Source organism: Linepithema humile, chromosome 1, assembly GCF_040581485.1.
Source record: "Linepithema humile isolate Giens D197 chromosome 1, Lhum_UNIL_v1.0, whole genome shotgun sequence".
Classification (NCBI taxonomy): Eukaryota; Metazoa; Arthropoda; class Insecta; order Hymenoptera; family Formicidae; genus Linepithema; species Linepithema humile.
This window is the reverse complement of record NC_090128.1, coordinates 23,695,697-23,719,147: the sequence shown is the minus strand read 5'-3', so window position 1 is coordinate 23,719,147 and position 23,451 is coordinate 23,695,697. Positions and strand designations below refer to the sequence as shown.

The 23,451-nt window shown below is 35.6% G+C and overlaps 3 protein-coding genes across 3 annotated transcripts; 1 reads left to right on the top strand and 2 right to left on the bottom strand.

The window, feature by feature from the left end:
- Window positions 1-386: 386 nt before the first annotated feature.
- On the top strand, window positions 387-3,152 carry LOC105672760 (mitochondrial ornithine transporter 1). Its single transcript, XM_012367909.2, has 5 exons — window positions 387-683; window positions 1,708-1,944; window positions 2,094-2,257; window positions 2,330-2,605; window positions 2,778-3,152. Exons 1-5 carry the CDS (start codon window positions 563-565, stop codon window positions 2,949-2,951), a joined length of 972 nt encoding a protein of 323 aa, XP_012223332.1. The 5' UTR covers window positions 387-562; the 3' UTR covers window positions 2,952-3,152.
- Window positions 3,153-3,961: 809 nt separating this feature from the next.
- On the bottom strand, window positions 3,962-6,901 carry LOC105672759 (FAST kinase domain-containing protein 5, mitochondrial). Its single transcript, XM_012367908.2, has 7 exons — window positions 5,689-6,901; window positions 5,457-5,618; window positions 5,229-5,381; window positions 4,893-5,121; window positions 4,691-4,774; window positions 4,322-4,615; window positions 3,962-4,089 (listed from the first exon to the last, which is right to left on the bottom strand). Exons 1-7 carry the CDS (start codon window positions 6,720-6,722, stop codon window positions 3,985-3,987), a joined length of 2,061 nt encoding a protein of 686 aa, XP_012223331.1. The 5' UTR covers window positions 6,723-6,901; the 3' UTR covers window positions 3,962-3,984.
- A 715-nt stretch (window positions 6,902-7,616) lies between these two features.
- LOC105672739 (uncharacterized) lies at window positions 7,617-22,857 on the bottom strand. Its single transcript, XM_012367872.2, has 4 exons — window positions 21,975-22,857; window positions 9,365-9,444; window positions 9,147-9,288; window positions 7,617-8,836 (listed from the first exon to the last, which is right to left on the bottom strand). The coding sequence occupies exons 1-4, from the start codon at window positions 21,981-21,983 to the stop codon at window positions 8,702-8,704; spliced, it is 366 nt and encodes a 121-aa protein (XP_012223295.1). The 5' UTR covers window positions 21,984-22,857; the 3' UTR covers window positions 7,617-8,701.
- Between the last annotated feature and the right edge of the window lie 594 nt (window positions 22,858-23,451).

The window sequence follows — 23,451 nt, the reverse complement described above, 5'->3', positions numbered from 1 at the left end:
CTAGTGACTTGCGCGCGGCCGAATGCGTTTCCATGGCGACCCGCTCGAAATCCTTAGGCGTCTTTTCGTAACTCAGCATCGAAATATATATATTTTATGTATTCTTGTTACGTCTTTTCTCTTTACAAAATAAAATACATCAAAGATTTATGCTCTCTAAATATAAAACTGAAGCATGAAGTATGAAAGTGGAGTATCTTTTATGAAGGAGCTTTAAAATTTCTTGAGCCAATCCTGATCGTTGACTATATATACATAATGGAGGATTCACATTGCATCCAGAGTCCAAAGTGTGTACTGAAAAAGACATTTTTCTATTGGACATCGAGATGTCATAAATTGGATGTAATGTAAATTCTCCATTACTTTATGATTTTCCTGATTTTTCCCGATTAGCTACTACAATGTCAATGGCCGTAACATCTGGATATATACGTTCTTACGAACATGCAATCGTCAGTATCGCTCGTTTGCGCGCGACGATCGTTGGAAGTTGTGTTTGTTCGATTGAAACGCACGTGGTTGCGTCAAACTTTTTTTCTGTGAACAAACGCATACCACGATGACAACGGAAAGCGTGGTCGGACCTATTAGAGCGGAAGGGCATCAAGTGCATAAAGAAAATAACCATTCTACGGGAAATATCAAGGCTGGCGTAATCGATTTCGTGGCCGGCTCGCTTGGTAATGACTAGTAATCGTGCGATATCTTTCTGTTTACTTACAAATACTTGTATTGGGAACGCTAGGATGTATGATAAACGTCAAAGTCACGTGCGCGACGGACACTGATGCAAGTGTGAAACGGAAATTACCGTAACATGGGGTGCGTTTGTATCGAACAATGGAATTTTAGCGCTTGCATATTCGCGACGTATTGCAAAATTGTATCTAAGCTCGTGATATTGTACAGAATAACATCATAACAATTTTTTCTTAAGCAGACTGCAATGTCAAAATAATTATAGAATAAGATTGCAATGTCAAAATAATTATAGAATATATAAAAATAGAAATAAATTAGAAAAATAGAAAACTAAAAACAACGAGCCTTGTTGAGCAAAAATATAAGAAGACAATCGAGGCCTTTACTCAAACCTGCTTTCATTTTCTATTATATAAAATAGATTTTAAAATTGTTACAAATAATAGTGTCTAGAGCGGACTTTAATTTATAATAGATTTAACACGGAAAATAACGTTTTGGGATTACCAATCTCGCAACGTTATCTATTTGTAAATAACTTGTTGATAAAACCAGCTACATCTAACTGATAATCAATTTAACCGACGCGAAATCGATGTTTTTACGTCACAAGACTGAAAAAATATCTTTCCTTAAGAAAATTGTGCATCTCGCGTCTGCGGCGTTTTACTGTTCGTGAATCATGACACGAGTTATCAAAGTTGCTAATAAAGCACATTTTTCTTTGACGATAGACTGATAAAATCCTTTAAAAAATTAGTTTTGTATTAAATAATCATCTAGAAGTTGTGAACAAACTTGGGATTTAGATTTTGATAACGTTTTAAAAGTATTCTTAATAGAAAAAGATTTTCTATCATATTTTTTTGAAAACTAAATGTTTGAAATGAATGCAACATATTATTAATAATTATCAAAAAATGGTTTGCAATGTTCTTGAAGAACATTGCAAACTCCTATGAATTTTCACAAAATGAGCAACGATATTTTATCATTTAACAGGCGGTGCAGCCCTCGTCTATGTGGGCCAACCGCTGGATACCGTGAAGGTAAAGATGCAAACATTTCCGTCTATGTATAAAAGTATGATGAATTGTTTCCTGCGTACATTAAGGACGGATGGTATCGTGAGGGGTTTGTATGCCGGAACAATGCCGGCGGTCGTCGCCAACGTTGCTGAGAATTCTGTATTGTTTGCTGCATACGGCGGATGCCAGAAAGCAATCGCTCATGTATCAGGTACAACGTAAATTAATGAGTTAGAATTAATGTGCGATTTTACAAAGAATTTTAAACGTTATACATATCCAAAATGTTGTATACAAATCCAGAAAATTAAATAGCTACTCTTTTAAAAAGCAATACTTAATTTTTTAGTATTTTTACAGGTGTACAGAACGTGAAAGAACTCAGCTCCTTCAGCAACGCCTGGGCCGGTTTCTTCGCCGCGTTCTTCTCCTCGCTGACGCTGTGCCCAACCGAACTGATAAAGTGCAAGCTGCAAGCGATGAGAGAGGTCGAGCAGATGCGGATCGCAATGGGCAAATCTACGGTGAATAGCGCCCGATAACGGCGGTAAAACGTTTGGGTGGCAGTTTTTAGTGACCGGATCGTTATTCTTCAGAAACCTCGCGTAGGACCGTGGAATTTGACGAAACAGATTCTTAGGCAGCACGGTGTAAGAGGCCTGTTTCCAGGTCTCTCGTCGACAATAGCTCGTGAAATGCCGGGCTATTTCTTTTTCTTCGGTGGATACGAGACCACAAGAGAGCTGCTAGCAGCAGAGGGTCAAAGCAGAGACGACATCGGTTGGCACAAGATGATGGTAGCCGGAGGAGTCGGTGGCGTATTGTTTTGGCTAGTGATATTTCCCGCCGACGTGGTTAAGAGTAGAATACAGGTTTGTTCGCTCCTATCAATCTCCTTTAAATGGTTTCATTACTAAAAAGATGCATAACGGTAATATTATGTAACATAAGCCATAATCGAAAAGTCTAATGCAAAAATATACGTCTGTATATATTTTGATATTCTCGTTTTCCGTAGTAAAACATATTTTCTGTTTGAATCAGGTACAAAACTTAAGAACACCCGCGTTGATAGTTTTCAAGGATATTGCGAAGAAAGAAGGATTTGGCGCGTTTTACAGTGGATTGATACCGACTCTAATAAGAACGATACCAGCGACTGCAACGTTGTTCGTCACCGTTGAATACTCAAAGAAATTTATGTACAATTATTTCTAAAACAGACTAGTTTTCCTATACTTATATGGGCTTTTTGATGTCATATAAGTAATGTAGTTTTAAATAGCGAAATTGCATGCAACACAAATTTACCGCCTACATTTGTAAATATACAAGAATAATGTATGTGATGATAATAATGCATGGCAAGAAATTTAGTTGTAAAATATTTTCATAAATAAAAATGTTTTTCACTTTTTATCCTGAAATATAATCAAGTCATTTAAAAAAATTAGTAAATTATGAGAGTCAAACAAAGAGATATATATCTTAATAATTTTTTAAGTAACGATGTATTTCAAAAAACTTTAGTAAGTAGTAATATATAATAAATTTATCTGTTCTAATTATTTATATATATATATATATATATATATATATATATATATATATATATATATAATTTATATTAAATATAATTATATACACGTATACACAACTTCATAGGCTGAAAAATTGTAATAAAAGTTATTTTAATATAAAACTATTCTGAATAGATTCTATTTAGCAGAACATTTCAAGTAGTTGCAACGGTACAATCGTTAAAAATATAAAAAGTAGGATTAGATATATACAGAAAATATATAGAAAACAGCAGACGAAAGAGTTTGTCTTTCACTTGATGGTATTTTTCACACGCAAATGACGATATACTTCTTGCTATTGTCATTTTTGCCATAAAAATTATTCAATAACATAGTAAATATTTGTGAAATTTAAATATGGTTCTTGTAGCATATTTATCTAATTCAATTTTTTGTAAATACTTCAAAAATAGTTTTCCTATAATTAAACAAAATTATCTGATTTTTGTCTGATTAGCCTACGAAAATCATTAAATAAACGACAGACAGTGTAATACAAAATTCAAAAAAAATTTTTTGATAATGCCTAACATTGCATACATTTATTTTTTAAAGTTTCTAATAAATCTTGAAAAATGGAGAAATTGTTGAAACTACTTTAAAATCAATGAAAAGATGGGAAAGTATGAGACTTACCACGTATACTTTGTGTCAAATTCGGTATAATATTACGTATTGCATTGTTTTGACAAATTATTTTTGAATACAAGATTTCTAATATAATCACACTTGTCCTGTTGTGATATACATTTTTTCCAAGAAATATACGATACCTGTAAAGTAATTGAAACATTATTGTGTTAATTATACTATTATAATATAAATGTTATAAATAATTTTATAATTTAAAAATTAAAGACCTACTTAAACTGTTATGGAAATTGAGCAACAATCATAAAATCGATTTTTAACTTGATCGATTTCTTTGCAGAAATAATGCTTTGTATTTTCGCATTACTATCTCTAATCTGATTAATACATTTATTGTCATCTCATAAAACTTACCATGATTGGCGTATAGCCTATTATGGATAGCTGTCTCATTTTTGCAACTAGAAGTCCAATAGGTAAGTTCGTGTTTCTTATTAAAAGGCTTTGGGAAGCCAGAACAAGAGCGATCCACCTGACGTTTTTTGAATCCTTATCTACACGTTTAAATTCGCCCTGTTTAAATTGCGATATAAATTCCTCCGATGGTACGAGCTGGTTTTGCTCATCCAGACAGAAAATTATATCCAGTTGTGCATAGTGTGGTAATGGTCGAACGGCCGATATGTTTGACGTAGTATTGAATATCTCCTGTTAGAATACAAGCATATATATATATATATATATATACATATAAAATTGTACTTTATGCAACAATAGACATACCTGGCATGTTTCCAGCACACTAGTGAGAAGTAAATTTGCATGAGAGTGCGTCGCTGTGGTTGTGACAAATGCCTCAAAATGTTTCTGTAAATAAAATGTAAGACGATTAAATCCATTAATCTCATTTAGAAACATTATATTCATAAATCTTTATAACATATATAGCAGAGTCTGATTATATTTCTTTGATTCTTTTGCATACCTTTTCTAGGAAACTGCATGTAGCAGGCTTAAGAAATGGCCCTTGATATTCAGGTACTTCTAATCGAAGGCTGTAGTCCAATACGCAATATTCGGCTGTGAGGAAGCGATGATTATTATAGCAAACTTTGTTAATGAATGCCGGTGTCATGACACATTGAATCAGATCAGTAGGATATATACTCTTTCTTGCCAAATATCCTAAAGTACGTGCAGCTACCTGTGGAAACCTATTGCGAAAAAGTCTCATAAATATTTCTGAAATAGTTTTTTTTTTTTTTTCCTAAGAAAAAGTTATAAAAAATATGACTTTCCATGTCATTGCTATAACACTTACAGTGATATTTCCCTCGCTCGGCTTGTGTCCCAAGTAGCTCTTAATTCCTCAACTACGTTCTGATAAATGTTCGAATCGATATTAAGACTAACAAAACTGAAAATGAGTCTCTCGATATCCTTTAATCTCGCAGTTTTTAATTCGCTATTGAATCTGAAATTATATATCGTATTCCTTACATCTAATTTCTAAATTTATGACAATTCCAAATACGATAATAAAACTTACCTTGTAATTATTATGTCCATAAGTTCCTTATCGTACCACGAACCTCGCGCGCACGCGTGCGAAATGTGCGTTAGAGACATCAGTGTAAAGCGCGGTAAGTGCGGTATCAAAGCTGTGCATAAGTCTTCAAACGTTTTTAATTCGGTGAGTTGCATGCTGTACCTAGAAGCAAAATGTTAAATCTATATAAAATAGATATTTATAAATCAGTAAATATTTAATATCTTTTTACCGTATTATTTTTAAGAGTGCTCCAATACTGACAGTGCTCACTGCTTCCATTTCAGTAATAGTCTTTTTTATGATACGAGTCACAAAATTAGCGCTTTTAATTTGCGTGCCAGTCTTGAAGAAACCCAAAGCTGCTATACCTAGCTCATTGATGGACAAGTCATCTATACACTGCTCCAAACGATACTCGAGCTCGTACATATTTATAGGCGGTTTGCGGCACACATTCAGAAAGAACAAAATTTGTACTAGTTGATGCGGCTTAAGCTTACTGGGCCTATTGCCTAATTTTTTTATAGAGTGCCATATGTAAATAGAATGAATTTTCTTCATTTGATACAATATATCACAGAGTAACAGTGTCTCTTGGATGTTCAATTGCAAGAATCTCGCTGTGCATTCTCTATCCACTTGTTCGCAAAAGTTTTGATAGAAATTACAATCTTTCAGATGTTTCTGAAATGGTATAATATACCGCATTAGTATTATCAAATCTTTGTCACTTAATTTCTCATATTGTGTAGATAGTGCATTGAAGACATCCTTATACTTGAATCGATCAATGCTTTCCTTTGAGGAGGAAATGTTATAAGATAGCTTCTTGATAACCGACAGTATTTCTTCGTTTTTCGTAAAAGGTGCACTCCAATCCTTTTCCAAGATCCTCAAAGCTTCTTCGTTCGTAACATGGGCATACGTCATACTCGGCTGCATCACGGTGTCCTTGTAGTTCAGCGAACTCAGGAACAGATTGTGAGCATAGTCGTTCTCCTTCAATTGATCCGAGGTGAAGTTTATTGTACTACCGAATTTGTCAACAATCTTTTGATCGGTGGCAGGTAACGGGAACTGGTGACTCCGGCGCAAATTATCCCAATTGCATATCGCATAGTGCACGCGCGACCATGTCAAAGCGCTAAACCTACGTTCCTTCAGCGTGCCGACCCATTGCGGACACTTGCGCTTGTCACATAACCTTAATAACATAGAGTACGTGCACCGCAAAGAACTAAATTTCTGCGCGAACACACTCATTATAAAAGATCAATTGGTGTAATAACTAGACTGAGATAATATTCATTAAATCGAATACATCTACGTCACAAAAATGAAGTAAATTTCTTTCAAAATTTGAAATACATCACTAATAACAACGTCGGTTCTTCAAACGACACATGTATAACAAAAACTATGTAGTATTTATAGATAGTGAATCCAATCTATGATCTTTCGACGAGCCATCTTGTGTGAGAAATGTCAAGCTCAAGACTTTTTATAGTGTTTTCGAATGAACGAATTTTAATCCATGCCAAATCAATTAATCACCATTTTACAATAAATTCAAATTTTTTATTGGCGAAGATGATGCGATGTCATTAATCAACTTTGGGTCGATCAAAATTCGTTCACTCGAAAACACTATTAAATTACTAGTGTAAATTTATTTTGAGTTTCTATTCATAATGTTGAATGTTTTGTGGAGGAAAGATTGGCGCCTTATTAGATATATGTTTCAATTTTCAAGATATTGAAATCTGTAAGATTAAATACTTTGGGAAAATTGATCAAAAATTGTTTACAAACAATAATTTTATTTCTAAAATAAAATAGCATTATTTGCTATTTATTACATAAAAAATAACTCTATTTTCAGAAATAATATACTTTTTTCTTGTAAGAAATAAATGGAAGTAAATAAATTCGAGAATTAATTCTAGAATCAATTTGTAATTTTAAAGATCGTAAGTTTATAAAATTGTACAGAATAATTTTTTATCAATTAATCCGCTTACGCTTTGCAGATTCACTATAAAAATAAATTAATAAAAGATAATTCAATAACTTATAGAAATAGTGACGATGTAGTATATCGCAGGCCTCATTTTTCCAAAAAAAAATTTATAATTCCCAGAACAATAAATACATCGATGACGTGATTGAAGTTTATTGTTGTGCGATGCGATTAATACACGTTTAGCTGCTGCGCTGAAAATATAATGTATAATGTAAGGAGCCTTCTTTTTATTAAGTATGTACATACACTTTATTTGAAATGTAATCGAAACAATCTGGAACATCATATACCGTTTTACATCTTTTTATGTACAAGAACTTGATCGTGGCCGATCGTGTGAAGACGATCTTATGCACGTCTTATACATAGGTGCGCATAATTCAAAGAGGATTTATATCCGCACATTTTAACCCTTTCAGTACGAGAGTTAAATAGTCGCAGAGCTATACTCGGAAGAATAATTTAATTTGCAGAATAACATTTTGTATAATAACATTTAGTCTCCAAACAGTCAGACAGATGTATGCGGAGCGAACTAAAATATGTCGCTGTGTAAAAGAATAAAAGTGGGCACTTAAGTAATACAAATTTTCACAATTAATTTTTGTAAAATTAATTAAATTTATCAAAACGTCCAATATTTTTTCAAAATGCTTTTCTCTACTACTACTATATTTAAAAATATAATCGACAATGTACTGAAAGGATTAATAAGAATAATACAGCTTTGCGTGTGTCCGTTCTCTACAAGATTGAGATAGTAAATCGGCCTCTTCCACGTTGTGCGATTAAAGTGTTTATTATCGAGAAGTTGAAGTACTAACAACCCAGTAAGCAAAATATCAGCAATGTTGGCAGATTGACAGCAAATTGAATCAAATTTGATTGAATGGATTAATTGGATGAAAATTTCATCCAATTAAATCAAATTTAATCCAATTTGCTGTCAATCTGTCAATATTGCTAACATTTGTCTATCTAGGAGCAAACGTATAACACGCATTTCTTTTCGCCGCCAAATTTGCGAGGAAGTAGAGAGAAAGAAGAGGGGAAAGAGATATAAGGAAATAGGATCAATAATTAGGAAAAAGATTCGACGGAATCAAGCTGGATAATATAATCAAAGGTAATCGAACGGACGAATGATTTGTCTGAAACATAGTCGATCGGTCAGTCATTTCTTTGCGAATTGCGTCGACATAATCTCGTGATCACTGAATCAATAGTCGCTATACATATCTCGCATCATGTCTTCCATCCTATTCATCCTCCTCCTCTGCTTCTGGCGTCTGGATGGATCGCTGGATACATGATTAGAGATAGATGACCGTATTTCGTCGTCCTTATCGAGATTCTAAAATAATCGAACAAAATATAAACGGTGTTTCCTTATTAACATTCTACAAAAAATATCTAATTTTTAATTTATTCTTATTTCAATTTATCTCATTTACTTATTTTCTTGTATAATTTTAATAGTTTTATGTTTATATTTTGGTAAAAATATGATTTATCCGCGTAAATAAATGCGAAAAAAATCAAAGAAATAGATTAATTAAATCAAGCAAGAGATTAAGTTACTTTTCTTGAAATATTACTCATTTGTTTCGTGTTTCTCATTTTACTAATGTACCACAATCAAAGTAACAAAAGCTCTTACTTACGTCATGGAGAAGCGCCATCAGGAATTTCATTCTAGGAAGCCTGCAATCAGCCTCTTCGCAATCTAAAGCGCGCATGACATTTAGGGGCACCGCGCGCTTCCTCGTCATTACACCTCGGCAGGAAGAGTGATAGGGATACAGTCTGTAATAACAATTCCATTTTATTTTATTCGATTCTGCTTTTCACATAAAAAAAAAGTTATAAACGCGAAACTTACTCGCAATCCACCGCATTGACCCAAGACTGAAAGCAGCACACGAGAACGGCGAAGATGATTATAGATCGTTGCAGAAACGTCTGAAACGTAAAAAAAGTTAAGATTATATAATTACGTAAATTGCAAATATTTATTTTATTCATAATATATCTTAATTATATATGATTGAATGGGTAGTTGAGAAAACACTGTATGTTACAAATTAAAAAAAATTTTTTTTTAGAAAAAAGCATTGAATACGATGACAGTGAATTGTATTTATTTCACTCTACTTTTGCTCAAAATATGGCATTACAGCTTTTCACAGTTTAAATTTTACATTCATTTCGTAAAAGAACGTTGAATGTTATAATACTGACATTTGAGATACAACTGGTAGCGAAAATAAAAAAATCGTGGAAAAACGTTGTATGTAAAGTAAGGTACCGCGAATAGCTCTTAAACATGAACGTGCGTAGTATTCTTAGTTTCTTGTAAAATTTATATAAAATGTAATATACAACGTTTTCTCAGAGCCTTCAATTATACACAAAAGTCAACGAAAAAATTCGCTGTTTTGCTTGGCCGCAAATTACTTTCCGTTGTTCTTCATTTATTAATAACTTCGAAATTCTATTGCTAGTTAAAAGGTCAGAATACCTGCGTCACTACTTAAGAATAATCAAGAGTGATTCGTGTGAAGTTACCAACAAAATTTTAATGAACTCCTAATGAGCTTATAGCGCGAAGTGCGACAATCAGAGCTAAGCCGATTTTAACTAGATCGATGCGCCAAATTAACGCTGTCAGCGGTCAGCGGAGGAGCGGAAAGAACCGCTGTAAAACGTCACCTCGAGATGAAATACTGACGATCTTACGTGCCGAGACACAGAAGTTGCGAAAGAATAGATAGCGCGCGTCCTAATGATATCCCGCGCAAAAGGTCATTTCGTTTGGTATCACGATCGGACGGCGGGATGTGCTCTCTGCGATCGCGATTCCGTGCAAAATCGATATTTGTGCAGCTATTTATTTGCCGACGTGGCGAAAACGATGCGAAACGGCGGCGAAACACCGCCATTCAAGTCGGCCAATTTGCGGCGTTATGTATTATTCTTGTGCCCAGAGAGACACATTCTCGTTGCGGCAAAGGGCCCACGCTTCCTGGAACTTCGCACGATTTCCCATAGTCGAACGTACAAAAGGGGAAAGGTCGAAATCAAAGTTGTTAAAGTGAATTCCGTAAGGTAGTCTTCGCATTTGCGCTCCGCATTTTAACCAAAGCAATCTGATTTTGAATTTCGTTCGATCTAATGTAATCGGTCTGCAATATTTGCGCGATATCATATTCAACGATATCACGTTCAGCTGCATTTTGCGCTAAATGTGGGCGTTTATCTGGCCTTTACGTAATAGAGTCCACGAACCTCTTGATCGTTGCGTAAAGTTTGTCGGGAAAACTATTTCATTTCGACTCAGCTCCGCACAACGGCGATATAATCAATAATTACGCGCGGCACACACCGGGTCTCTTTTGTAACGCAGACTTATCACAATGTAAATACGTTTTCAAATATAAAATAAACTTAAGTCATATTTACATTCTTCTCTCTCCGTGTTAAAAAATTCTAATATATATAAAAATTCATTGCTATCACAAATTAAAAAAAATAAAACCTGAACATCAAAGTGGAGCTAATTTTCGTAATTTTTTCTGAGCAAACAAAATTCTTCTATTATAAAATATAAATGCCAAAATGCCATCATACTTTTTTACTTTTAAAAAAAGAAAAAGTAAAATTAACATTTACATTAAAATATTACTGAAGTATCATTTATGCGTTTATGTTCAATCTTTTCCGCGAAGAAACCTCAGACTTTTTGCATTGATAATTCTTGGAAAGGAAAGCTGAAACTTAAAAAATAAAAGGGTACGATGCGACACGATAAAAATTGTTTTTTCTCGGCGAGTAAGAATTCGCGTTCAAGTTACCGCTTATTTATTTTAATATACCTCTCCGTCGTTTGAGTCCGCGACTTATTATCGGTCCTCGACGACATTGAACGAAGTTGAGCGCACCGATCACGTAGCGCACACGTCGTAAAGCGGCACGAGCGCTTTTCGAATACGGGAATAATTTCCCTCATTTCCAAATAGCCCACTTAACTCTGGCATAAATCTCGCGCACGTTCTCGCATTATGCTCCGATGCTCGTTTATATATCCGCTGCATAAATAGGTTGCATTTCGCGAACGGTACGCATTAATTCTTCTTCTCTTGCAAACTTATCCGAATCTTACAATGGAACATGCCAAGCACGAATATTTCTCTCCGTTTCGAATTGAGGCGCATTCCTAGAGAGATCAGAAATATTTTTCCCTTTTTTTTTACGTCTCGTTATTAAAAAAACACGGAGAAGTTTATCAATAACTCTTTTCGTGCAAAAAAAAAATTTATATTTTATAAATGTGACAATTTATATTTTATAAAAATGCAACAAAAAAATTGTGCCACTGAATTTCGCACATGGTTTCGCTTCTTTAAACCGTTTTAAAGACAAAACAAGATCCATGTTTTATAATTTTGCATGCCCGACAAATGAATATCGATTTAAAGCAAATATATATATATTTGCCGTCGGCATTTTCGCCGTTTGTTAAACAAACTCGTTTGTGAATTCATTCGGAATCGCAAATAACATGACATAGATATGCGATAGTGGGTAATTAAATAATTTTCAACATGTGTCGATGGTATATTGCTAAAAATATTTTAAATCGATATAAAAGAATCGAAATGAATAAATTCGACGATGAAAACAAAAGAAATGTAGTTCTCTGCATCAAATACAGCAACAGACTCTTGATACACGCTTGTAGCTTTTCCAGCACTATTCTTAAAAAAAAAAAAAATATAAAGCCTGTGTAAAAGATCTGCATGTAAATCTTGCAAATCTCATTTTTTTGATTCCCAAATCCATGGAAAATATCTTTCAGTTTTTGATTTTCCCTCGTGAGGTGCAATTGTAAAAAAATATCAAGTAATAGAGAATGAAAAAATTGCATTCCAAACGTGGTTATATTCTTTTTACTTCGTTAATTACTCAATGTAAAATGTTACAGTTTATTCTGATCACTCGACGTTTCAACTGATTGTAATCGATGGATAGCATTACATATCTTCACGTAAGCCTACGGGATGATACGAGGCATATTTGAAAGCCCCCGTTCGATTGTTATCATGCAAAGTTCCAATGTAATCATAGTTCGCTGCGAACGATATCCTGATAAGTGAGATAATTGCTAATGTCGCTTCCAGATATCTCGCCCCCGCTTTACACATAAGAATATATTATATAATCGAACATAAAAACATTATTTCATACTTTGATTCTAAATTTGTAAAAAATATTACATGTTCGAAAATGAATAATTTCTATTAAGTACATCCAAATAAATTAAACAAATATAATATAAGATATTCTTATTATGGTACTTATTTCTTACAAGTACAATAAATTAATATTGATATAAAAAAATAAAATTAAGTTATCGCGTAATTACGTATATTTCACGACAAATATCTGATTAAATAACAGAATTTAATAAAATGTCTACTTAATAAATTATAAAAATTTTAGAATAATCTAATTCCTCGCAAATTAATATAAATATTTGCAAAACAGTATGCATTTGTATTTCATGTTCTAATTTGTATCAACATATAAAAATATTGGTCGATTCAAAAGATAGATTCATGTATTATTACAAAATTTATCAAAGAGCCCTTTCAATGATAATAGCCTACGGCTGAGAAAGCACAATAATAATGTCGCATACGACTAATTTTAGCTAATTGGCGGCTATCGTCATTGCGGAAATTATGCAAATGGATTGCCACACGTTTGATAAAGCTCGTTGCTCTGTAACGTAATGATCAATTCTATTATTCGCGATACCTCAAACACCATTTTTTTTTACATCTAAGAAAATCGGAAACATCTATAAAAATAATAATTATAATAAAAAGAATAGATTAGTCTATTGTTAACGATACCGTCTGAAATAGCTAAATGTTGACAGATTAACAGTAAATTTACTGTCAATCGTGTCAATAAATAAAAAAACGTTAGTTAATGAATAAACTTAATAAACTGTTCAACTAATTTTGCTATATCTTATGTCTATTTAAATCGCTATATTTTATACTGTATTTAAAAGTAAAAAAAGAAGTTTAAAAATAAAATGGATAATTGACTGAATCATACGAGTAAATCCTCCTTTGTTTGACGCAATGTTAATTAAACTCAGTTTCTAGAAGGCAGAAAACGTGGAAATTGTAGAAAATTAATTTTGATAATGTGTGCGTCGGTGCATTTTACTAACAGTATTAGATAATTCGCGGAAACATTTGGTCGCCTGGAGTCGTGTTGCAGACAAGCATCATACGTGTCGTCGTCTTAATTAGAATGTAACGTTTGTCAAGGGATGACATGTTATTAAAGAATGTCGCGTCGTTTAGAACATGTAAGTACACGTACGTAAACGAAGACAAATACGAACTAGCGCGGGACATAATCACGATATCCGCGATACCTCGCTCCGTGGACCTCTCATTATTAAACAACATGCTGTATGGATAGCCTAATCCGGTTAATTCGCATCCGTCCTCGTTTACGTGGCACGATGTCGAGTTGACCACTCATCTTTGTTAATCCGCCCGCGAGCGCACCCCCGTTTTTGCGAAAACGTCACAGACTTGATTTCGCGTGCTCTTGTTTAGTCCGTTTACGAAACATTTTACAGCCATATAGAATTGTGTGGGACGACAGATTTGCGACATTTGTTCTTTATCAAAGGTCACTATACGTATGGACAAACGGCATGCGTATCTTTCAATCATCGGGGGATAATTTATGCTCGTTATTCGATTAAACGATAATTACAATTACCGAATGCATGAAATATGATCATAAACTAGTAATGATTTCAGTGGTATAATCATCGGGCAGGGTGTCCACGTTTCATGTCAACGCGATACTGTTATCGTTTCGCGAAAAAAAAATGATATCGATAATCCTGCATATTTATTAATAGACATAATTTGTTGCCATATAATTTACGTGATTTCCGCCAGTTATTTTATTAAATAACAAACTGTTACCAATCGTATGTAACCAAAATAAGGAGTTATGCCTTGAAAATGAGAATTATTGCATGATGATACCATAATTACATTATTACGATAATTACAATATTGTACAATTCGCAGTGCGCAATACGGTATTAATAATATAGCAGGATAATCTCGAAATGAATACGCATCTATGAAAAAACGCGATACAAATTCGATTCTACGCAAACTGTTGTTTAATTAAGGACCATCAAGAGGCAGTCTAATTAGGTATACGGCAAGCGGCAATATAGGATGATTGTCACGTAACATCCGAGTGCATTGTAAATACACATACATAATGTAATGTAGATATTCGACAGAGTGGTCTCGAAAGCAGTATCCCAATAAATCAAGCCACGGATAAATTGTAACGCTAAGACGCACGAAATGAAAAATACACATCGGAAATTTGAATTTTGTTCGCGGTAGAAAAAAAAAATTTTATAAAAAACTTAACTCAGTAATGCGTCCGTGCGAAGAATAGAATAGAAGAATAGAATTGACATATTTCTATCACCCGTTATACCGCGATCAATACCGATTGAAGATTGGCATTAAACAATGGAAGCAACGTGGCAACTAACGCGATTAACACAACGATATAAACAAATCAACAAGAAAAGGAAAGAAAGTTGTGTACGAGTCTCTCGGCGCTGCGCGGACGTGTATCGGACGATCCGATCGATGGAGGTTTTCAATAAAACTTTTCGTGTTCCTGCGTTACTATATTATATTACATTTCGTGTTTTATTAAGCTTATTAAGTGTTCCTAAAGTTGTCGTTATTCTCTCGCTGGCGCCACGAGAGATATTAAAAGTAACGCGTGTGTAAACAAGCGAGCCGCCGACGCGACAGACCTTCGGGCACATTTTGAGAGCTCGTCCGAAATCGGAAGTGGAATCACACATGCGGGATACGGCGCATCTCCCGAGAAGGATACATTCACGTTGACGATGCCAATTAATTCAATACTGCGAGCAATTTCACTAAAACTAACGACGAAAGTGCAGCAGTTTGAAACGCGGCGAGAAACAAATAGCGATGCGAATTAAAGAGCTATTGTTCTTTGTAATAATAATACTACATCGCGGTTATAGCTTTAAATAATAACAATATAAATTCGGCGTGAAATAAATAATTCGCGTTCGGAGTAATGATTTATAGGCTATAAATTTTAAGCTAAATGGAAACCGGATACATTCGAATCGCTGAGAGAGAATTCTTTGCGTAGTTAAATTTAATCGCGTCGGCGAATAATTGATCTAATAATGCAAAAACAATGGCATTAGCTTCTTGTTTAAAAGAAAAAATACAATCAAAATTAATAATTAAAATCAAAATTAAAATTATGTTTTAATGAAAGACATCAAATTACATAATTTATGCATTGCCGACAGAGATTCGGAAAGAGACTGTTTGCGTTGAGATTGAATACAGACTGATTAATGCGGTTAATGTATTCAGAATATGCACAAGAAATTTGCGGTGGGATCGCACGGTTCATTAACGCATTAATGGACAAATTTACTAAGTAAGCTATACGATTACATTTAACAAAATTCGCTAAAATTGGTTATAGAAAGAATTATTTATAGAGAAGAACTTTCGTGGAAAGAAAGAATAAAGAATAAAATTTAAAAAATTATAGAATTAATTAATAAATAAATAAGATTCAAGCAGCAATTCTCGCAAAAAAACTTTTTTTTCTTATATTCTCGAAGAGACGAGATTGGTGGCTCTGTAATAAAAAATAAATCAGAAAAAAACTTCGTGATTTATCACTTCCACAAAGACAACATAGACTTGAAGAAACTGAAAAAAACTTTCAATATTTGAAGATCTTAATTCGGAGATTTATGAGAAGATTGTTTCACTCATGTTTTTTTCACTCGTGATTTTTCCACACGTGATTTTTTCATAAATCTTAGGACAAATATTGTGATATTCGGGGTGTCCTCTTGGGACAATAGATCTACAAATCTATTCTTCCTCCTCTCTTCACTCCTTGTCCAAAAATCTAAGAAAAAAACATACAAACAAACAAAGAACCATAATTATCAGTTCAAAGGATAAGTAGAATGGAAGATCAGTAAGTGAATTCATTACACAGGTCCTTCACTTCCTAGAGGATGTTGTCAGAATCCTTGAAAATCAGAAAGAAGATCGGCAAACGAATTCAAGGAGAAAGCCTTTACTTCCTCGAGAGTATTGTTTTCTGAGAGAAATCGAGTCGGAGTCAACGTTTTGAAAGCTGGTTACTTCCTAGAGAGTGTTAAGAAGATATTTTGGGATCAGCATTGCGAAAAGATTGACGAAGAAATTCTGTGTAGTGTCGAAATCAAGAAGCAACGACATTCGAGTGATAGCATATGAGTAATAGCAGCTCAGAGTAAAGCAAGAAATCGTTCTGATATCTCAGAATCATTATCTCAAACGGAACAAGTTCAACTTGTCGGATTCCAACAAATAGAATTATCGAGGCAACGATTTCGAAGAGAGAAAACAGTGTTACGTCCGCACCAATAAAATCGGCATATTTTTGTCATCCGCCGCGCCGCGATCAATACTGAGACGATTGAAGATTGGCATTAAACAATTAAAGCAGCGTCGCGAAGAAACGAATTAACGTGATAAGGAAAGATAATCGTGCACGAATCTCGATGTTCTAAGGAATGCATCGAACAATCGAACGATAGAGATTTTCAACAAAGTTCTCTTTGCTTCTTAATTGCTATATTGTGTTTTAGGTTTCATTAAGCTTATTAAATGTTCATTACTCTTCCGCGGACACCGCGAATAATATTAAATAACGCGATAGTGCAAACAAATCACAGACGCAACAGGCTTCCGGACGCAACAATATAATTTTGCAATTTAGAGCTTTTCTGTGTTTCGTTGTAGCGTGGCTTTAAAAGCGCTTCGCTTTAATTATATATCAATCTACCACTTTCCATATCATCTGCAAATATAAATTAGTAAAATAATTAATCTGACAACTATATTTTATCGGACCACTTTACCGTCTATAGACTTTGATCAAATAGACAAATATTATAGGGCTTTCGTTTTTATACAGCGCTTTTTGATTCGTCCTCTTATTTCTTTGTGGCGATATCAATTACCAAGGTCGACAGATCGGTGTGCGAACGACCACTCGTTATTTTCGAGGGAACTTTATCCACTGTTTGTGCATGCTAATGGTAGTAGGACACAAACGTAAAAGTGGATTTATAAAGCGAAGTGTCATGTATGCGGAAATTGATACAATTTCGCGCGGCTTTCAGACTTATCGCGGTATTAAATGCCGTTTTACGATGACGTGTGCGTCACGTCAAGAACGTTACACGTTACACAAGTTCAATTACATTTTTCCGCGCGCGATACACATCTCGGCCGATATTATTTCTGTTTGCGGCGTAATTTATGACGTTATTATGCTCATCTTCCGTCGTCACGATGGTTTACTTCTCTTTTACTTCTCTTGGCGCGAGAGAGAAAGAAATTCCATTCTTGCATTCTGTTTTCGAAAACAACATTTCCTTCTTAAGTGAATTTAATCGTTCACGTAGACGCTTGCATTTAAGCGCTGACAAATTGGTATTTTTTACACGATCTGTAATTTGAAGTATACATCATGCCGCGTGTTTGCTTCGTGTGATGTATTTACGCATCAAAAAACACGAATGTTGCAATAATTATTATGATAAAAAAAAAAATATGTAGGTGAAATTTATCGCGTAACGCAAAACGCTTCCGGCCAAGAGATTTTACAGAGAGATCTTTCCACAAATTTGGGATCAATTTCACGCTGAAAATAAAAAGACTGCCACAAATAAAAGAAAGATTGCGAAGATTGCGTGTCTGTGTAGACTTTTCAAGAAACGTAATGTCGAAAGCTGAAAACTCGCAACAAACGATGACTTTTATTGGTATTTTCTTTCACGGAAAATTGGTTGAACTAAAAATACTATCAAAAAATACACTTCTTTCTTAGATATTTTCGAGAAACTTTTTAAAAACATCCTGCATGCTTGCTCTAAAATATTGCAAACCCAATTATCTCGATCTATCCAGATTTATATTTCCCATATTTTTGCAGAAGCAAAGGAATAAGACGGGGCAAAAGCAATTCTATTTGATTACTCAGCCTCTACGAGGAAGCGCATGACATTTTGCATCACGTAGCGTGCATAAAGAGAAAAACCCAGGGAAAAGAGACAGCGCGATAAAATAATTCCGAGTACACGCCCGTTTTTCACGTCCATAATTCGCAAATTTTTTACAATTACTCTAACCTTTTTCTCGCAACGGGACAAAACAGTACAGCGCGCCGACTCGCTGACAAACGACCGAACTCGATTCAGCCGCGTAATCGCGCGATAGATTCGCTCATTTGTTCGATCGCGGCTTTATTGGCGCGTCTCACAAGTTAACGACACGCGCTTTCGAGTGCGTAGGCGCCGTCGGGGAATACGAGACGAGCGGAAAGAGATGACAAAGGGAAAACGAGAACGAGAAACGCTGAAAGAAAAAGACAAAGAGAGGAGGGAAGAAAGACAGAAGAGAGATGGGATGAGCGATGGGGTGCGAAACATCCCACAGGAGTGCGAGAGAGGCCAGTGGATCGCGCGCGGTCACGCTCGTCTCGTATGTGGGACGTCGTGGCGTCTCTCCGTCTGGTGGCATACAAAAAGCATAGTCGCGTCTCTCCTACGCTTCTTCCACTTGCGTCTCGCTTCCATTCTACTCTTTCACCGACCGCGTTGCCGATCGTCCGGACTCGTTGATTCATTTTTCTCCCTTTTATCAGCGACGCGATCGACGTCGCATCCTAGAGCCGAAGAAGCAGATTTCGGCTCTCGTAATCCCCAATTCATTAATTATCCCGAAGATATACTCCGCCTCTCCATCTTCCACGTTGCGATAAAGGATTGCTCGCTGATCCGTAGTCCTTTGACGTAAAGATTCACGTCGTAGGCGCAGATCATCATCTTTGTACAAACAACGCGGTGAGACTGCCTTGAGAAAAGGACGATTCCTTCTGTCGATGCGTCTATTTGCCATTGGAATTATTTCTCGCCGAATTGTTTTCGTTGAAAAGTCGGTCAGCCGAATTGTCATACTGTACTTTCCTAAATAACTTGAACTTCTCGAGTGGTCTCTCTCCTTTTCAGTCAAGATAAAATGTCGAGATTATTATGTCATGCGGAATCATAAAAGCTGGTGCATTCATGTGTTATCGCAATCTACGTCGTTTCATCGTCGTATAATCTAAGTTAGCGTCGAGTAACTTATACGCTGCACTTGAGAAACATATGCTCAAGATAATGTTTCATCCAATAATACCGCGATAAAAATAATTTCACGATTAAAAGATTAATGTCAAGATGCTGAAGGAATTATTTCTCGTAAAAGAGTACTTGAGTGATGAGAGGGTAATGTCGGAACGTTAACAAAAACGTTTGTCGTAAAATCGTGCGAAACGCCGCTCCGTTCACGGTCGACGTATATATACGTACGTCTAACTGGCAGCGAGTAAAGAAACTTTATGCATTCTCTGGCGACTACTCCGGACTAGACGTAATGTCTCCAGCATCCGCAATAGTTACATTTGCCCTTTGATACACGTATATCGCGCTTCGTTCTGGTCGGGAATATACACATGGTATCTAAACTCGCAAAACTAATTGCGATACGCGGCCAAGAAAGTATGAGTAACAAAACTCGGAGATTTTTAGCGACATATCTAGATTGCCGCGCCCGCAATGCTAGGAAAACGTTTGCAATTATTTCTCAACAACATGCTGAATAAATGTAATTAATTTAATAAATGATTATTTATAACCCGACCATTTTGCCGCTACAAATGTATAGTATAATACGACGTCAAACAACGTTTCTCGAATATTCGTCAGAAATTTTATTCTAATTACAGTGATATCTTTTATTATATACTTTCATAGTTTTATTTTTTCCTCATATTCATTATGTGTTATGCGTGTGATACTTGCGTGTTATACTTTGTGATTAGCTAATGGTACATCGGTTTTACGTGGATTTAACACAGTCGTGACAGCATAGCGCATGAATTGTGACAGTTTGCGTAGCGCAGTACAGATTGCTGCAACGGTGATATGTCAAGCTTATAGCCTATCCGACAAACTGTTGCTGCGAACGCGATGATGCATATTGCCAGAAGTCTCGCGCAATTAACATCCATTTTATATCAGTTTTTCTCTTTGACGTGATTCAATTCACGAAACTTTCATCGAGAATCATCTTAACGTGTCGCGTCTCGACTGCAAATTTCTATACGTAAAGAAATACTTAAGCGAATAAACAAAGAATTTATTCTAATTTATAGCTAGTGTATATTTTTTGCGCAAAAAAACGTTGCGTGTTTTTATGATTTACGTCAATCCGTCAAATGTTAAAAACATTATAATTGACCATTTTAACATATTCTACTTTATTACGATATAAATAAATATTTAAGCGTATAAACCTTATGCATCATCGCGAGAATTTTATCTGAATTTGAAAAATTTGCATATACCTTTACCCGTAAAGTACTCTTTCGTCTCGAAAGTGATTCGGCGTGCCGTCGATCTACTTCGCCATCAACCGGCTGAAGCGCGATGTGAACGACGGTAATTCGAAAATTTTGCAAAAAGCTTTCGTCAGATGTGTGTTACGATGTAATACATCCCCGTGAGACGAAAGGGGATGAGAGAGACGCACTTTTCTGTGCCTCCGGTTCCGATTACTTTTCCACCGCAGATGCAAAACTAAAACGAGAACGCGATTGAATGCGCATCTCGAATACCCGCCCGGATCCAATTTGCAACATGATTGCTGCCGATTTAATTTTCTATAAACATACCACGTATACTCTTCGAATTATATTCGCTAACATTTTTACATCAACTCTGCCGTTTGACGAGATTAAAATTGCAGATGTTTAAAAAATATCGTTTTGCACACCCGTTAAACTACTTGCCAAATTTAAAAAAGAGCGCGTCGCTCGAATTTCTGAAGCGGAAACACGGCAAGCACAAAGCGCCGCGTTAATATTTTTCCTCTTTTCCACTTCCTCAATTAATGTTTTCCGCCTCGTAAAAAAAATTAATTTCTATCACGCGAAACAGTTTCGCCTTATTGGTTGTCTCGAGAGAAATAATTTCGTTCTCTTTCGTGATTAAACTGCCACCATGTATATACATTCAAGAATGCTAAATGTTTTCCGAGAGACACTCGAAGGAGCCGGTCTTTGTGCCTTTGCAAACTACACGCCACCCCAGCGGAAAAGAAAAAATATATACATATATATATATAAAGTGGAGGCGGAAGATAATACAAAGAAAACACAAGGGACATATCAGAGGAAAAAAAGGGCTATTTGCAAAGTTCTATTTGCAAACGTTAATTAATGATCTTATCAATTTGTTAACTCACCGTTGTCATGCTGCCGATAAAGGGGCCTCTGCTGCCTCTCGTCGCTGTTGTAATCGCGGTATAACACTGGTCCTGTCTGTGTCCGGTTTCCGCCGTCTTTGGTACCGCCGCTTCTTCTTACGGCGGCGTCCTCAGCGGGTGATGGTGGTGGTGGTGGTGGTGGTGGTGGTAGGGTGGTCGTCACGAGGCGCGGATTCCGAGACGAGTGATGGCCTCGAAGTGATGCGTACGACTATTATCGGGGAGAAATGGCTCAGGATCGTGCCAGAGCGGGGATGACGATCGCGACGTGGTGGCTGTTGTAGACGGGATGATATGCTCGGTACCGCGAAACAGACCGGGAGACTGGAGCTTCGAGAGTTTCGAGGTCAGAGGGCGAATGATTGGTGGAACTTGCGCGGGCCACATTTATAGTGGACTCACTCTCATTCCACTCCCCCCCCCCGCCCCCTCCCTCCCGTTCCTCCGTTTCGAGCTTATGCGAGAGCAAGAGCGGATCAGGCTCTCTCTGGTGGGCGCCACATATCCACCACCACCATCGCCCCGGTGTACGCGTTCCTCCTCTGCGCGTTCCCCAGTTCGTCCGAGAGTGCGTATCCTGGCTCCGTATTTTTATTACGTCATTGCCGCCGCAGTCTCCACCCAGAAAGTATGAGATTATAGTGTGAGAAAGGGTGAAAAAAAGGGGGGGGGGCGCGAATGGATAAAGAGGGGATGAATTTTGTTGGAATGAAACTGAATGAAAAGTCGCGGCTAGAGGGATAGAGACGTGACTGTTGCAACTGCGGAGGCGGATGTAGTTCGGTGCAAACAGCTCGTAAATAATACTTTTATAAGGTAAAGTATAAGAAAATTTTCATTCTTGCGCAAAAAGTGATAACTGTAAACGGCGAAATATATCTGCTCCTGTAAGGAAATGCGCTTCTACGATTGCGAATCGAATACGTAGAAAAAAAAAAAAAAAAAAAAAAAAAAAGCATTTATGTAGGTTTCAAATAATCTAGATATTTAGCATCGTGAAGTAATTATCTATCGAAATAACTTTCCCTGTAGAGAAATTAACTCAGGCATGCATCTGGTTTTTGCAACAAAAATGCACACACTGGCTGTAATGAAAAATTACAGCAATTTCATTATCCAGTTTTTTTTATTAAATAAACAGAGATATTTTATCTAAAAAAATCTTTTATGCAATTTTTTTATATATATAAAACTTTAATGCATAAAAAAATGCACTTTTTTGATAAGTTTTCAATTATAAGCGTTTAATTATTTCTCAATTCATAAAACCATAATTCCTACGGTTTTTGTACCTTCACAAATTGTACTTCATAAAACACGAAAGCACTGGAAAGAACAGGAAATTACTTTTCAGCTCCTTTTCTAACGTCTTCAATTTTATATACCAGTTTCTTTTTGATCTCGGAAGAAATTAACAAAAACTATATGTATTTTCGAATCCATTAATATAAATTAC

Coding starts and splice junctions, on each gene's coding strand:
- LOC105672760 (XM_012367909.2), top strand. CDS start 563: ATGACAACGGAAAGCGTGGTCGGACCTATTAGAGCGGAAGGGCATCAA. Junction 684..1,707: donor TTTCGTGGCCGGCTCGCTTG/GTAATGACTAGT, acceptor ATCATTTAACAG/GCGGTGCAGCCCTCGTCTAT. Junction 1,945..2,093: donor AGCAATCGCTCATGTATCAG/GTACAACGTAAA, acceptor GTATTTTTACAG/GTGTACAGAACGTGAAAGAA.
- LOC105672759 (XM_012367908.2), bottom strand. CDS start 6,722: ATGAGTGTGTTCGCGCAGAAATTTAGTTCTTTGCGGTGCACGTACTCT. Junction 5,619..5,688: donor GCACTCTTAAAAATAATACG/GTAAAAAGATAT, acceptor TTTTGCTTCTAG/GTACAGCATGCAACTCACCG. Junction 4,616..4,690: donor GTGTGCTGGAAACATGCCAG/GTATGTCTATTG, acceptor GTATTCTAACAG/GAGATATTCAATACTACGTC.
- LOC105672739 (XM_012367872.2), bottom strand. Junction 9,289..9,364: donor GTCAATGCGGTGGATTGCGA/GTAAGTTTCGCG, acceptor TTGTTATTACAG/ACTGTATCCCTATCACTCTT. Junction 8,837..9,146: donor TGATGGCGCTTCTCCATGAC/GTAAGTAAGAGC, acceptor CGATTATTTTAG/AATCTCGATAAGGACGACGA.